The sequence below is a fragment of the Hydra viridissima genome, unplaced genomic scaffold, assembly GCF_058129835.1.
Source record: "Hydra viridissima isolate aposymbiotic clone 2 unplaced genomic scaffold, HvirCarnegie_v1 scaffold_9, whole genome shotgun sequence".
Taxonomy (NCBI): domain Eukaryota; kingdom Metazoa; phylum Cnidaria; class Hydrozoa; order Anthoathecata; family Hydridae; genus Hydra; species Hydra viridissima.
This window is the reverse complement of record NW_028324308.1, coordinates 524,630-540,132: the sequence shown is the minus strand read 5'-3', so window position 1 is coordinate 540,132 and position 15,503 is coordinate 524,630. Positions and strand designations below refer to the sequence as shown.

General features: G+C 30.4%; 3 protein-coding genes and 1 long non-coding RNA gene across 7 annotated transcripts; 1 reads left to right on the top strand and 3 right to left on the bottom strand.

Moving 5' to 3' along the window:
• Positions 1 to 273: 273 nt before the first annotated feature.
• Positions 274 to 2,281, bottom strand: LOC149883497 (uncharacterized). The gene is made up of 3 exons (XR_016455762.1): positions 1,969 to 2,281; positions 1,577 to 1,865; positions 274 to 763 (listed from the first exon to the last, which is right to left on the bottom strand). It is a non-coding gene; the product is annotated as an uncharacterized LOC149883497 (long non-coding RNA).
• Positions 2,282 to 2,603: 322 nt separating this feature from the next.
• Positions 2,604 to 5,518, top strand: LOC145196374 (uncharacterized). Its single transcript, XM_080073579.2, has one exon. It carries the CDS (start codon positions 2,727 to 2,729, stop codon positions 5,331 to 5,333), a length of 2,607 nt encoding a protein of 868 aa, XP_079929705.2. The 5' UTR covers positions 2,604 to 2,726; the 3' UTR covers positions 5,334 to 5,518.
• On the bottom strand, positions 5,345 to 9,694 carry LOC145195607 (lymphokine-activated killer T-cell-originated protein kinase-like). 4 transcript variants are annotated; one of them, XM_090098231.1, is made up of 6 exons: positions 9,467 to 9,612; positions 9,221 to 9,387; positions 8,710 to 8,885; positions 7,947 to 8,378; positions 7,734 to 7,868; positions 5,345 to 5,888 (listed from the first exon to the last, which is right to left on the bottom strand). In XM_090098231.1, the coding sequence occupies exons 2-6, from the start codon at positions 9,379 to 9,381 to the stop codon at positions 5,788 to 5,790; spliced, it is 1,005 nt and encodes a 334-aa protein (XP_089954357.1). In that variant the 5' UTR covers positions 9,382 to 9,387; positions 9,467 to 9,612; the 3' UTR covers positions 5,345 to 5,787. The 4 variants fall into 4 exon arrangements, with proteins under 4 accessions (XP_089954357.1, XP_089954360.1, XP_089954361.1 ...); XM_090098234.1 differs by having other exon boundaries at positions 9,088 to 9,694; XM_090098235.1 differs by having other exon boundaries at positions 7,734 to 7,862; positions 9,088 to 9,694.
• Positions 9,695 to 9,960: 266 nt separating this feature from the next.
• LOC145186000 (ATPase ASNA1 homolog) lies at positions 9,961 to 15,499 on the bottom strand. The gene is made up of 9 exons (XM_090098230.1): positions 14,980 to 15,499; positions 14,734 to 14,881; positions 14,578 to 14,635; positions 12,576 to 12,666; positions 11,384 to 11,534; positions 11,089 to 11,196; positions 10,727 to 10,871; positions 10,381 to 10,439; positions 9,961 to 10,223 (listed from the first exon to the last, which is right to left on the bottom strand). Exons 1-9 carry the CDS (start codon positions 15,099 to 15,101, stop codon positions 10,098 to 10,100), a joined length of 1,008 nt encoding a protein of 335 aa, XP_089954356.1. The 5' UTR covers positions 15,102 to 15,499; the 3' UTR covers positions 9,961 to 10,097.
• Between the last annotated feature and the right edge of the window lie 4 nt (positions 15,500 to 15,503).

The following is a 15,503-nucleotide window of genomic DNA, read 5'->3' as shown; positions in this document are numbered from 1 at the left end:
TTTTTTCATGCATCAAAATATAAACAATACTATTGAGTTTAAAAACTAAAAAAACCACAGAAACCTTAAAAAACCCCAGGTTTGAGTTTTTAATTGTGTACAAGGGAATACATTAGGCTAAAAATTATACCCTTAATGTAAACCCTTGTACACACCAAGTTTATACTGGTTAAGAATGAAATAAACCGAATCAATTTAGGTAGAAATGACGGAATGGCTTTAAGAGCAGATTCTTAAACATAAAATCTATTTTTAGGGTGTTCGGGAGGGTGCTTCAAGCTAGGATACCCTTGCTTGAACCCTAGGATACTCTAAAATTGACTGTATTTGTATAATTACATGTGTCACATATGAGTTACATCATCAAAATAATTATGCGTCAACTTCAAGGAATAAATTAACAACTAAAAAGATAAAATAAAAAAGATAAAATAAAAAAGCTGTTGTACAGAGAAATATTTTTTGCTTCTTTGATTTGATTATTGAAACCAGCGACAAAAGATTAAAACTAAATTTTTTTAAATTTGCGTATAAAATAAATTCTATTTCTAAATTTCGTTACTGCAACAAAATTTTGAAATGCAATTAACATGCCACCATTTGTTCGAGGTTCTAGGACAATATTTCAAGCGTCTAAGTATCTGATTTGAAAACCAGAATCACATAAGATTAATGATACTTTCACACTACCTCCTACAAAATCTGAAAGTATTTGATCATGGATGAAAATCTCGAGATCTCAAATGACTGCTTCGTTGGATACCTGGAAGAAATGAAATTCTGTAAACTTGGTTTAAAAATGAGCGGCTTTTTTTTTGCTTTGAATGATTTTTTGGAAAACTTTCAAGTTTTGTGTATTGCTAAAATGATGTAATTGCTAAAATGATGTAATTGCTAAAATGATGTAATTGCTAAAATGATGTAATTGCTAAAATGATGTAATTGCTAAAATGATGTGTTTGAAAAAACTTCACATGAAATATAAATGTAGTTTAATATATATTCACAACATAATAAAAACTCGTAATATATAAACTTATAACATAACTCCACAAAGTACAAAATGAAAAGTGTTATGTTCTAAAAAGTTCGCTTGCTTCAGACTCAATAATTTTTTTTCTTATTTTTCTCTTTTTTTCTCTCTCCTCTTTTAATAGTGATAATAAAAAAGTCTACACGTTTTTCTGTTTGCGGCTCCATTCATTCCTATAATTAGAATAATTTTAAAATATTCTCTTTACTCGCGTTCTAGTTATTATAGTGATAAGTGGGTTCGCAACACAAACACATTTCATTTTATAACCTGCGATAGAGAAGTCTTGAATTGAACTGATCTCTGATTTGTTACAAATTTTTGAAGTTTCAAAATGAATTGATGTCGATGAAAATCGTGGTGTTAAACGTTTAATAAAAAAAAAAATGTCGTTCGCTTTTTTAGAAATCACATTGTTTGAAATTGACAACTCAACAAGGTTTTTTGTTATAAAAACGTGTACAAAAAATCATTAAAATATTAAAATATAATTAAAAAATGATAATAATGATAAAAGAAAAAAGTTTTATTTAAGGCATTTACTTTTTAAACAATAAAACGGTTGCCTACGTAACGGCGAAGTTGTCTTCGCTGAGGGTCTGCGTCTCGGATCGTTTTCTCGAAATGAACCGGGACAAGCATAACGAGACGAGAAATGTCCCGGAAAAAATTGACGAATAAACTGTCCCGGAATAAAATTAAAAACCGGGACTATAAATTTTCTTTCGGAATTTAAAAATTGTGTCCCGGATATTATTGTCTCGTCTCGTCTCGAATAAAAAAAATAACGAGACGCAGATTCTTAGTCTTCACCGTTCAACGGTGTTTTTGTCTAAAAAAAAAAAGAAAACTAGATTACTTTTTTCTGTTTTTGATTCATAATGTAACACTTTCCTAGAGATTTTTTGTTGACTTTTTTAATGCTAAATACAAACCTTGATAAGATGCATTCTACCCAATAACTATTAGAGATGATCGTCACTCCACCATTGAATCACTAAAAATGGTAGAATCGAAATATTATTGTCAATACTTTGTTATTGTGTTATCCCATCGTAAATAATCGCTAATCGCGTCTCCTTAAATTACAAAACGGCATTCCTTAATCGCATCTTATTCAATCACGAAACAATGGTTCTGTAATCGCGTTTTATTAACTATGAAACATTTCACTCTAACCCCATCTTATTCAACCACGAAACATTTAATCCTTAATCGTGTCTTACTACTTTAGTGAACGTTTAATCTCTAAATTGAATGTTAAGAGATTTAAAACATTTATAGAAGCATTTAAATGTGTAAATTTGAAATTAAATGGAAATCCCACATGTTTGAAATTATTAAAGGATTTTAAAAAAAAAAAAAAAATTTTGCTTTTTTAAAAAGGATCGTGACGCCCCCCATTGATTGAAGGCTTGCATTTTCCAATTTTAGTATTCGCACAAGTAAATAAACCTATGTTGATCGTTTCATCAATTTTATTTCCAAAAATTAATTTTTAACGAACATTTGTTTTGCTTTCGAAATTACTCGCGTTAAAAAAAATTGTAACTTGGTTTTGTTTGAGTAAATTAAACATTAACTTATGAGAAGATTACGCACTGAAATCTGGATATAAATCGAGTGTCTGATCGGATTTGTTTTTCGCTTTAAGCCAATCGTCTTTAAATAGAATGCGATTCTTCTTTTTAACATGAACTCTAATACGATTGAAATATCTCTCGCAGAAAACTTGAAGATCCATGAACCTCGCGCAGAATGCTTGACGAACGAGGAAACTATTTATCAATTAACTGCTGAAAGTAGAGAAGACATAGAAAAGCTGTGTAAAATGTACGATGCAAAAATAAGAGAGAACGAAGAGGAAAGAAAAGGGATCGAGACCCACAATAAAAAACTGTTATTAGAACTAAAGATGAAGTGCGAAGAAATTATTTCCAAAAACGAAAACACTGAAGACCTCCTCAATATAAAAGATATGGTAAAACTGATAACTGAATTAGAGACTGAGAAATGCAAAAGAGACACTGAAATAACCAAACTTCAACAAAACCTGACCGACAGAGAAAATAACATCAATGCTTTAAACAAGGATTTGGTTTGTTCGAGAGAAAGAATATGCTGCTTAGAGTTAATTGTAAATAATCTAACTAACGTCATAAAACAAAACGACGACAAAATTACGGAAACCAACGCACTAAATGAAAAGCTTATCGTTGAAATCACAGAAAAGTCTCGTGAAATACACCAATTAAAAAGCGAAAAAGAGAGCACGACGAAGACTCACGTAACCGAGGTAAAAAAAGAAGTTGGCATAGAAGTTGAGAAAGCAAAATTGATTGCAGAAGAAAAAAACCAGGCTGTCGATTTAGCACGACAAAAGGAAGCAGATAACTGCCAAAAAGTAACCCGTTCACAGTCTTTAAAGAAAAACGAAATTCCTTTAAAGAAAATAGTAAAAAAAACAGATGTAAGTAAAGAAAAACTGTTAAAAAAAAACTCGGATCAAAAGGAGATACAAACAGTAACAAAAGGAAAAGAGCTAACTTTGAGAAAACCGTCGATAGAAGTTGCATTAAAACCGAAACCAAAAACTAAAACTATTTCGGAATCTTTAAAAAGTACGGTAGCGGAAGAAGGAATAATTGACGGATTGAAAAAAGAACTGGAATGCGAAAAGAAAAAATTCGCGGAAGTTGATTCCGAATTGCGCTTGCAGAAAGATCACTATGCTGGCGAAATAAGCGAACTTAAATTGAAAATCGAAATGCAAGAATCAACTTTTCAAGAGTTAAACAACGAGTTAAACGGACGTAAAATTGAGTACGATAAACTTCAAGGAGAACTATGCAACAGCTTACGAAAGTTTGAAGCGCTATCAGAATCAGAAAAAACTTTGCGAGCTCAACTTCAAGAAGTAATTAGCGAACGAACCATGCAAATAGAAAGCCTGACAAAGAAATACCAAACAGAAATAGGAGAAATAATGGTCGAATATGATTTAAGTAAGTCAGAACTCTTTGAAAAACGACAAAAGTTGGAACTCTTAGCTTTACAATTAAGTGTTAAAGAAGAAGAAATAGGTTTACTAAAAGAAGAGATTGCAAAACTGAAAAAAGAATGCGAAGAGTTTGCGATTATTAAGAGTAAAAACGAGATTAATTACCAGACAGAAATATCAAATAATTCTGACGGAAATATACTCGAAAAAAGCAACACAGATGCAATAAATCAATCAGAAGTTACTAAGCCTCTTGAGGAATCAGAAAAAGATTCTGCAGTAATTCAAGATTGCTTTAATAAAATGGATGTAGTTCCCATAGGAAAAGAGGAACAACCAGAACTCAAAATTAAAACCGAAAAGATCGAATCTATACCGCCACACGATTCTCTCTGGAAGGAAATTATGTATGAAAACACAATATCAAGACTTAAAAATGAACTCCGTGATATTAGTTTAAGATTAAAGCATAATGAGTCAAAGTTAGATAAAGCACAAGAGGAGCTCGAATGCCAACTGCAGATAACAGAGTTCATCAGGCGATCACTAAAACTGGAACTCGAAAAACAGACAGCCAATCAAGAAACTTGGCAGATACTTTTAAACCTCTCCGAAAAATTCAACAAACTATTCCTAAATAATAAAATTAGTAACTCCAAAGATACAATATCAGTCGCGGAAAGCACGTATGCATCAACACGTGGCTCTTGCAATTTAGGTTGCTTCATGTATTCAGCCGAAAATGGGCAAGCCGATAATAGCGGTTTAAAAGAGAGTCAGTACCGTAAAAAAAGACACATTGAAAGTCTGCAACATCGAGTAAATGTTAAAATAGGAGGCTGGATGCAGAAGAAACTTAGCCAAAGTCTTCTCTCCGAAAGTTTCTGTCATGCAGGCGAGAGCGCGCTTTCGCCTCCTTTATCCAATCAATTGAGACAAGAAGACTCAAGATTCTGCCGAGGTTTAGAACTTCAAGATAGTCTACAAGACTCAGGTTACATCGAAAGCAACGAAACTGTGGAAAATCTGATTCGTCAAGTTCAAGATCAAGCTTTATCGCTAAAAAATGAAGGAGTTTCAATACCAAACCAATGGTTTCAAGAGGTAAGGCAGTGGGAAGAAATAACTCTAGGGGAAGTTAATCGCTTAAAATTTTCTCAACAGGAAGAACAATGTATTAAAAATGATACAAACTTTAAGTCGATAGTTTATAGACCAAGTAACGCTGATGTAACATCTATTATCAAAAGAGTGAACCAGGAGTTCGCTCGCTCACAAAGAATGTGGTCATCTGATTAAAAACAGTAAAATCTATTAAATTTTTTTATCTTAAATATAAACAAAAAAACGCATTACATAAAAGACCATAACTAGAAAAAAAATATTTTATGATAAAAACTTCTTTAAATATGTTAAAGTAGGAGATGCTTATTTTTTTACTCAAAAAAAAATGTCATTCAAATAAAATTTTCAACGAGTAAAAAGGCTTGATTTATAATTTTACACGAGAATCTGCATGGTAAACATGTCTTTCTAGTTTTCGTCATTTGATGCTTTGAGAATCAAGGAATTCTTTAGGTGCTCGCATGAATTTTCTTGAGTTCTGTCTAAAAGATATACAGGCTAATAACAGCATCGTTAGAGATATAAGAATAAACACACAAACGTGTTTATAACTAGATCTTTACTCAATGACTGGCTCTTTCAAAATAAAGTTGATTAAGCCAGTCATTCATCAGGCTGCCGAACTAGTTTATAAACCAAAGCTATCGGTTGGCAAAGAAATACTGTCCACTAGGCACTTTGCAGTGGGTCGTTCTTTGTAATTTTCATTTGTGCAGCAAATGAAAGTCGCTAAAATAAAAAAATGATAATATATACATATATATATATATTCTTCTCAAATAGTAAGTTTTAAGTATTGCTAGAGGATAAATCGTGTCATATTAATAAGTTGCATTAACTAAGCCCGGACAGAGACCCAGGGCCTCTAATCAGTTAATAGAGTCGGGCCTCTTCTTAGCAAAATAAAAGTGCAACTTTTTATTTTTTCGACTCAAGAGCTATATTTTTTAGGGATAACTTATATTTACACGCGATTACAAGATTAAATTGTCATGTAACGAACTTTTTGACGAACAGATAACCTTACTATAGTCCACAGACTTCATTACTTTTGACTCTATGTAAAACAGAGTTTGTGCCTGTTTCATTCTGGGGCAGATCTTAAATACACTTAACCGCAAAATTAACGCACCACTTATACATTTCCATTTATTTTAATTGTCAATATTATCATATATTTTGACAAACATGTTAAGAATAGAGCACATAAACAGAACCTTTTTGATTATAATATTAAAATTTACTTTGAGGATGATAAAAAAAAAACTAAAACCAAAAATATGGTTCGTTTAACAAAGCAAAGTAAAATCATTACTATTGTTATGCACACTAATACAGCTTAAATTGAAACATTTTTGACTTATCAATAACTAGTGTTACGACCTCTTGATGTTATTACAGCCTGACAGCGCCGTGGCATACTTTCAATTAGAAATCTAATCGTTTCTTGAGGGATATCTTCCCACACGCGGAAAAAACAATAAAACAATAAACATTATTATCATCTTTGTAATTGATAAATCCGAGAAATACATAATAGTTCTCAAAATAAGTTGGAATTTATAAGTGGTGCGTTAATTTTGTGGTTAAGAGTATGTATTTGCTTTCATTAGAACTGAAAACGATCCTTTTGTTGAATAGTTTGACCCTGGTGTACGCAGCAATCACTGTGTTATTTCTCACTCTTGGGTAAATACCCAAGACGCCGTTTTCCAGGATGCGTTTGTTACAACGACGGTATTTCTTTTCCACTTGTAAGAAATAAGAAGACTTTGTAGCATCAGCGGAAAATAATTGAGTGCCCAGGTTCGAATATATACTCCAAATTTATAGGATAGAAGGCTATCGGGTTTCGCACTCTGTCACGGGTGTCTATTTCACAATTTGTAGCTTTATGAGACGTTAACTTCTTACCGAATTTCTCGTAAGTAGAGTCAGGACTCTGGTATCAATCTGCCGATAATGACATTGCAACCCTGAATCTTTCTCTGCCATTGAATTCGGCTTGTTTTTTTCCTTTAATTCGTCAAATTGGAACTTTCGTTCGTGTTTCCTCTTCATTCTGTATGAGTAGCTTTCATTACTGTTTGTTTGCAGAACTTTCTGATAATTATCAAGGGTAGCAACTTTCATCATATATTCGAGGTTACGAAAAACTGTTAAAGTAGAGCGACCTTACCCAGTTCAGTGTTCACAGATTGTAGGTATTCGCTCACTTAGTTAATTCATTCCGGGATATCCCCCTGGCCACGTTTCGAGACAAAATAGCACACCTTAAAGAAACTCCTAAAAGCAGGCGGCCACTACACTTACCAACATCATTATTTTAGCCATTTACAAGCTAAATTTTGTTAAGTCAACTTTTCGAGTTTTTTTTAACTAAATGGTTAAGTACTTGATTAAGTCACTTTTTATAACCAAAAAGAACTTTCCAAACAATAATCATTTAATGGCTAAAATACTTGTATTAAAGGAAATTTCAACAAAAAAAAAAAAATTCTATAACATTCTCTACTCATTTGATGACATCATCAAATCTTATCGCAGTGAATTGTGGAATATAAACATGCATACCTATAACAGAGTCGTATGATTTATCATAATTATATTCTGGCAATGGGGGTCTTGTTCCCAAGGCATCGTAATATGCTTGAGGTATCGAGAAACTGTTTGAAGTATCAGAAAAACTTTCATCCAAGTCTTCTGTACCTTAAAGAAAAAATATTGACTGATTATCTAAGATAAACGCAAATACAAAAGATTTAACGAACAGTTAAAGTTTTTTACCTGACTTTGACATAAGCGATACGTGAGGTATATCGAGAGCTAGCATTTCCCATATCACTAAACCATAGGCAAATATATCTGCTTTGTCTGTAATGATGCCATGTTCAGTAACTTCACGACTGTTCCAAGGTTCTGAACCTATATATGAAGCATTCTCATTTCGTGGACCACTCAAATCATCTTTTAGAAAAATTGAAACTCCAAAATCACAGAGCTTCACTTGCTTAAAGTTATCTTTAATAAGCACATTTCCACTTTTCAAGTCTCCATGCAAGAGTTTCTTACCATTATGGAGATAATCTAAGGCTTGAGCAAGTGACCAGGAAACTTTCACTATCACTGAAGACGGAAAAATTTCATCATTTTCCTGCGTTTTCATAATAACATCGTCTAATCCTTTCCCGCAATCTTCCATTGAAAGACATACATCACCTTCAATAATATAATAATTTTTTGTTTTTCAACCCATAATTAATAAAAGTTAAATTATTAAAGCTTAACGAATCAAAGAATTAAATATTTTTAGAACTAAAAAATCAGCCGCATCAGCTGAAGAACAAATATTATTCTTGTTGCAACTGCTTTAAACAGTTTTCATAAGCTAGCCACTGCATCAAATTTCTCAAATTAATGCTTTACTTTGGTAAATATCTAGTTTACAGTTTTTCTAGAAGGATACAAACTAAGCTTGCTCCTTAAATCTTGCAGCAGCAAAAAAAACTCATTCATAAGATTTAAGTCAACTTAAATAAAATATTAGCACCTTGACTTGTCTGAGAAAATTTTTTAAAAGCTACAATGTTTGGATGGTTTAGTGTGCGCAATATTTCTGCTTCTGTCGTTAGTCGCTGTATAATAGAGCGTCGTGCATGGCCATACTTAGCTTTCTTCATGGCCCAAGGTGAAAAAATGTCACCTGATACATTTTGCCGTTTGTATCTAAAAATAGATATTTACTTTTTATTTTATCAAAGTTATGAAAAATTCAAACCCTAACTCACCAGAATATTTTTATGAATAGGAGGAAAAAAAAAAATTTCCGTTGCTAAAGAAAATTAGGGAAAAAACAACAAAAGTTAACAACTGAGCATATAAAAATGTACATAAGATAGAAAAAATTAAAAAAGTTTTCAAGAATGACCTTGAGCTTTACTGATAACCTTTTGCATTTGATTTGACTTTCAAACTTCCAAACCTTTATTATCAGCTTTTTAACTTTATGCCAAACATATAAATTTTAATGTAGACACAATATAAAATGAACAACTGCTAACCTATATACAGTAACAAAAGTACCACAACCGAGTTTCTTCATAAAAGGAGAAGGTGGAATTATAAGGGGAGAGTCCCCAAAAGCTTGCAACGAGGTTCTTTTCAAGGCAGAAACAGTTTTATTAGCAACAGGCGTGACAAACTGAGATTCATTTTCAGTCATTTTATACTAAAATTTTAAATATTGCAAAGAGTGAACTGTGTCATTTGATTCGAATTATGAAGCCAAACTAGTAGAACACACATACTTTTAATTTAGTTTGTAAACTCTTCAATAGAAGAACTAGATACTACAAGTAGATGCTTTAATAAAAACTATTGCAACAGTGGAAATATTGTCTGAAATCATTTTGCTGTTTTAAAGCAGAGATAAAAAGTCATGACGAAAATCAAGTTGCGCCAAAAAACCTCCAAAATTTCATTAATTACAGCAAAACTACTAAAAGTATATCTTTGTATGAGAATTTTTTTGAACTAAAGAAGAAATAAGTTTTAAAAAAAACTTGTATTATTTGAATCAAAGGCTATTATAGTTTATTATTAAAATTTCCTTAGCAAAATATACAGCCATAAATCAAATACATAAATATACGTAATAAATAATTAAAAAATTTGTTAAAAATAACAAAATGTAAGTTAAAGGGTCTCCAGATCTAAAAAACTAAAAAAAAAATAACATATGCCATGAAACATTTGATTCTTCTGCTGATCAATTTGGAAGGGGGAAAAAAATGTTAAAAAATTATACCATTAATAAACATGTTCTCTTTTAACAAGTTTACAAACTCTTTTAAACGTTGATACCTTAAATTGAAAAATTGAACTTTGTTCCAAAGAACAAAGCACAAATTCTAAATTCCAAAAAATGTAAGTTTCCTATCAGGTGGAAGGGTTGTATGGTTTAACGAGGAAGTTTGAAAAGTCTTTAATTTGAGCAAACCCACGAACTTCTCTAGGCAATAAAGGAAGTTTGATGACATGAAAATCTTCATATAAATCTTTAATCTACAAAAAAAAAAAAGAGTATAATATGAGTTAAGCATAAAAGTTACGCATAAAGGAGATGACTAAAGGCTAATCATAGCAGAGATAATACAAGGTGATGCTAAAGAAAATAATCAGAGATAAAGAAATTTTTAAAAGATCATTTTTCACTCAATACCTGCTCAAAATATTTGTTTTGGATATTCGATCTTGCAACGCATAGATCACATTTGGTGCCTAAATAAAAATACAACCATGAATAAATGTAAGTAGTTATATTATGAACAGAAAAAATGGACAAATAAAATTTTTGAAACATTTTAAAATACTTCAACATAATAAAAAATACTTAAATAAAAAAATTATGAATGAAAAACTTAATCTGATATAATTTCAAAATTTAAACTATTGATAATTTATGACAAGATCATTATTATTACTTTTTCTTTGTATTTATTTTAAGCATGTGTTGAAGTTAACTGTAAAAAACTCTCTGAAAACTCAAAAAACAATGTTTACATTACCAACTGATTTTCGAGGAAAGACCAATTGATTAACAATAATGGTACAGATATCCATATTCATTCGGGTTAATTCTTGAACAAGTCTCTCTGTTTCATAAAGAGACAAAAACTCTGATATGCACACACAAACAAATGTTGTATGTTCCTGGAAGAGGTACAATGTCAATAAAAAATAACTAAAATAAATGCAATGGATCTTTTACTAGTTTTTTGAGAGCAAAATACTCTCCTGAAGAATTCTGGGAAATAAGACAGTTTTCATTGAGCTTATTTTCCTTTACTCTGAAAAATTGAAGAAAAAAAATTTTTATTTTATTTAAAAAAAAAATTTAAAAATTTAAAAATTAAAAAAAAAAATTTACTGGATTTTGAAACTGGTTGCTAACTTCTTTAATTATTGGTAAGGTTTCTTCAAGTTTATTTGTAAACATATCAATACTTGAATCTCCCATGCCTAAGAGTCCAGACATCTAAAAACAAAGCAAGAAAAAATATTAAAACTGTAACTATGAGAAATTATACAAAAAAATCAATATGAACAATAGTAAGAACCTTGCATTCTACAAAAAAAAAAAAAAAAAAAGCTTCTTGATTTAGAATTATTCAGTTTCCTTTTTTTAAAAATGTATTTATGTAAGCAGTACTAAAGAAACATGCCTGCGATAAAAATGGTTGCATTCTAGACTTTAATGAAATAAGCTTTTCTAATGACTTCTCTATTACAGAAGGAAATGAAATTAAACGTAAGGTATGTCCAGTTGGTGCAGTATCAAACACTACCACAGAGTAATCCATACTTCGTACCAACCTAATAAATTAACCTGATATATAACTTTCTTTTTTTTACAAACATTTTTTAGTATAATATTAGAAAAAATTTCATATATTGAACTGATAAAGCAATATAATAAGAAAATAATATTAGAACACTAATTGATAAATAAACGTGAAAAATATTTGTAAAGTTTGGCAAACTGTAGCTGCAATTGAAGATATGTATGATGCAATAGCTAAATAGTTTGATGAACATCATCTGGTTTTGAAAGTTTGAGAGAATGGAATCAGGGTTTTTTTTATAGTTTTTAGCATGGAAACTTTCCATAAGGGCCGTCATGCAGAATGAACTGAAATCATGCAGAATAAACTGAATTTATGCAGAATGTACCGTGGAACATAGTGTTAATCAATTTGGAAATATCAAAGGAGCTTCATTATAGTAAGAACTGACTAAAGTACTCCAGTATGTTGATGATGTAACAGTGATTTCTCTCTGACATACAATACTCATGACATGTCACATGATTATATGATACTCATAGCATGCAATATAAGCTGCATACAGATTGCTTTATTACTTTTTGAAGGGTTCGTTTTTCAAAGTTTAGTCAAAAGACTGTAACTTAATAGGGTGAAAATGTAAAACAAAAAAAACCATTGTTTTTAGTAATATCCACAAAACCTAGTGATATTTGATTGTCTAAAACCAGTTGAACTGGTTTCTCCTTTGAACATTTGAAAAGCTTTATAAAATATTTCAAAAATAGTGCAAAATTTTTAGCTGTCATTGAACCTAATGGATGAGCATGATTCAACGGAGCATTTTTTATTGTCATATTTTTAAGACAAACTTATGAGAATATGAATAATATGTTGGTAGCATTTATCAATTATACAAACAGCAACTATATAAAAATATGTATAAAAACATGCATAAAAAGATGTATAAAAAGATGTACAGCATAAAGTATGTGTGATCAGATTACAAAAGGATAAAAAATAAAGAAAATATTGAATGTCAAACTTTTGATGACTGTGGCCAGCAAATTGACACCAAACTTAAGTATCTTACTTCATTACTTCAGCAAAACTCATTGCTTCATCAATACCTGGAAATGCACCAAGTAATTCAGCCATCATCTTCTTACCAACTGATGTAAAATCTACAAAATATTGTAATGTAAAATAAAATTCAACTGTACTTTTAGCATACTTTTCTATCAAGTCATCTAAATTATTTTACAATACCATTGTGAGCAGTAAAACAAATGTTTATACTATGTTTAAAATAAATTACAACTAGAAACTTCAAAACTGTACTTATTAACGGCAAAGATTATTCTTCACTAAGAAAGGAGTTAATCAAATTGATGGAAATAAGTATTGATAATCTGGACAAAGATGATAACAAGTTTATACTTTTATTGCCAGATAAAATGGCAAGAAACTTGGCTTGAAATACATCTAACATCAACAGAAAGTGAGCACTGCTTTTTCACTAGCAAAATTATAAAAATAAAAGTTTTAAGAACAGAAGACATATGGATATTAGGAACTTCAATTAAGACAACAACGGAGAAATAATTTTCAGCAGAGCAGAGCTCTGAAACCAACAAAACATAGTGAAATTAATTGATAACTTTTTCTATTGACTAATATCCCTTTCTTTAATGCCAAACTATAATTCACTCAAAACCTTGAAAAAATCAACTGAAAGTTTATTCTTTTGACAAGGTTTCACTTTTGACAGAATATAGTTTTCAAAATAGTTTAAAATATTTTGCAAAAGCATTTAAAAGCATTTCATATGGGATGTCTAAAGCATTTCATATGGGATGTCTAAAATATTTTGCAAAAGCATTTAAAAGCATATGGGATGTCTAAAGCATTTCATATGGGATGTCTAAAATATTTTGCAAAAGCATTTAAAAGCATATGGGATGTCTAAAAAATATTACATAGAGAAAAATGTTACAGTGAAACAATCAACTGACAACTTAATACAACAGAGAAGTAAACAAAGAGAGCATTTTTTTTTTGAAAAAATGATAGTTTTTTAAAATATTTGTCACAGCCATGTTTTCGTTTTGTTTTTCTTTAGTACTTTAAGTCTGCATCTCTTTGCATCTAAGTGATAAAATGAAAAAACATGGTTTCTTTTCAAATTCACTGGATTCACTTCATTGTTACTTTCCTACCTTTTGTAAAGTAGTCATTGAAAAAACAGAATTTACCTGGTTATTTCCTTTAACAAATAATAATACTCTAAATAATTAAAAATTAACCCAAAAAATTGAGTAAACAAACTTTAAGTTTTTAAATAAAATTTTTAAAATGTTAATAGTCAATTTAAAACCAATTATGCATAGTGTGTAACTAAAATCTGCACTAATTTTTGCTCCAAATATTTTAGATAACTTGAATCAACATGATATCCTCGTAGATATGTAGATTGATGATTATAACTATTCAGTGCAAATCCAACCAAATAAATTTTTTTCCTCCAGAGCATTTACCATGAGTACCAAACATAAAGTTATAATTGACATACAAGGTATTGTACCAAAGGATGTTAAATCAAGATTAGAGAGAGCTAAAATGATTGTCAATAACATTATAATTCAATTTGGCTGTAATAAAAGAAAGCCTGGGAACAATAGCAAGAATATGAAGATCCTAAACCTTTTCAAAGCTTTCAAGGCCCGAAAAACGCCACCTGTCTTCATTAACTAGTGTCAAAATTCAACAAAAATGTGTACATCAACAGCATGCTAAACCATAGACCAGTTTTTCCTACCCTTTTGATGCAAGAGTGGTTTCCAACAGGATGGAACTTCACCTCATATAATCAAAATGCCCAACAACTTGACAAGAAAACTTATAAGATATGTAGAGTCTAAATTGAGATTGATCAATACCCATGGGTTTCATATTAAGTAATATATTTGAAATTCATAAGAGAAATCTATGAAAGAAACCAATTTTGCTTTAAGTATATGGTTGTTTAGAATTAAAAATTTTTTTTATCGCTGATGTTAGTGCAAACTTTAGGGTCACATACTGTACTTTCTAACCTTCATCTTCAATGATATCTTCTGGCAGTTGGCTCATCCCAAAGTTAGGATCAATTTCCTAGAAAAAGTCTTTTTAAAGTTAAATTCTTTTTATAGTTGATAAATAAAACTGCATCTTTTGCAGTTTTCAAATCTTTTTTCAAACTAGAACTTTACCATGGCATAGAGATTGGAGTATCCGTTCACTAATGTTGGTTTTTTTCCGAACTTTTGATCAAAAGCATCAGAAATATTATGAGCAGGATCTGTAGAAATGATTAAAACACTTTTACGACAGAGAGAAAGCTGTGAAGCTAAACTACAACTAAAAAAAGAAGAAAAAAATTTCAAAAACTTTTTCTTTAATGAGCTTTTTTGAAGAACATCACTTTTTCACTTTTTAGAAAACAATTTATATAAAACCTGCATGTTGTTTTTCCGACTCCACCTTTGCCACCAACAAATATCCATTTAAGAGAAGATTGATCTAGTAAATGGTGAACAGTGGGGGACAATTCATCATCAAACTCTGCAACTTTTGCCATTATGTTTTTTGTTATGTTGTTTTTTTGGTTTGGTTTTTTGTTTGTTTTTTTGTGGAATGTTTTGAGTTCAATTAAAAAGTGGTTAGTCTGAAAAACAAAAAGAAATTATTGATGATGCATAGAAGAAATCGATAAACCCAGAGGAAAATCTGATTGACCCATTTTTAACCAAACAATTGATGTTTTTCAAACTGAAAAGTTTTAAAGGTGCTTAAAAAATATCGTGGAAGGAGATTTGAAGGTAACTCACATGTTAATTATTTTAAGAAGGAAAAAAAATTCACCAATAATACAATTATATTTACTACTGTACTTACCTACTATATAATTAGATTGTATGTTTTCCAAAAAAAAAGCTTTTTTTCAGCAAGAGGGATGTTTAGAATCTTTGTCCTTTTATGA